General features: G+C 46.2%; 1 protein-coding gene across 2 annotated transcripts in view; it reads right to left on the reverse strand.

The window, feature by feature from the left end:
• Window positions 1-299, reverse strand: part of LOC119592566 — a gene marked incomplete at its 3' end in the record, with an annotated part of 11,187 nt that overhangs the window by 8,957 nt on the left and 1,931 nt on the right. For both annotated transcript variants that reach the window (XM_037941441.1, XM_037941442.1), the window contains 1 exon segment: window positions 90-244. In XM_037941441.1, the coding sequence (XP_037797369.1) occupies window positions 90-244 (155 nt within the window).

The raw sequence follows: 299 nt of genomic DNA on the forward strand, positions 1-299 counted from the left end.
TTTATAAAACATTAACCTTGACTGTCCTCTTAAACGCAGAGTTTTCCTCTGATTATCCATGAGTCACGACTATAATTAACAGAACGAACCGATGAGTGAATGGTTGAAGGTTACGTTGCAGACTTGCGTGGTCGTTGCAGTTGTTATCATGATCTCGGGAGAAGTTGGGTCGTAAGGGGACACTTTCCACAAGCAGCAAAGCCCAGGGCAAGAACCACACCAGTCTTCACCGCAAGTGCACGGCCTGCGGGTATATTTGCTGTGAATGTGCTAGGTTGTAAGGACAATAGGGAAGGGTA

Source organism: Penaeus monodon, chromosome 30 (assembly GCF_015228065.2).
Source record: "Penaeus monodon isolate SGIC_2016 chromosome 30, NSTDA_Pmon_1, whole genome shotgun sequence".
Taxonomy (NCBI): Eukaryota; Metazoa; Arthropoda; class Malacostraca; order Decapoda; family Penaeidae; genus Penaeus; species Penaeus monodon.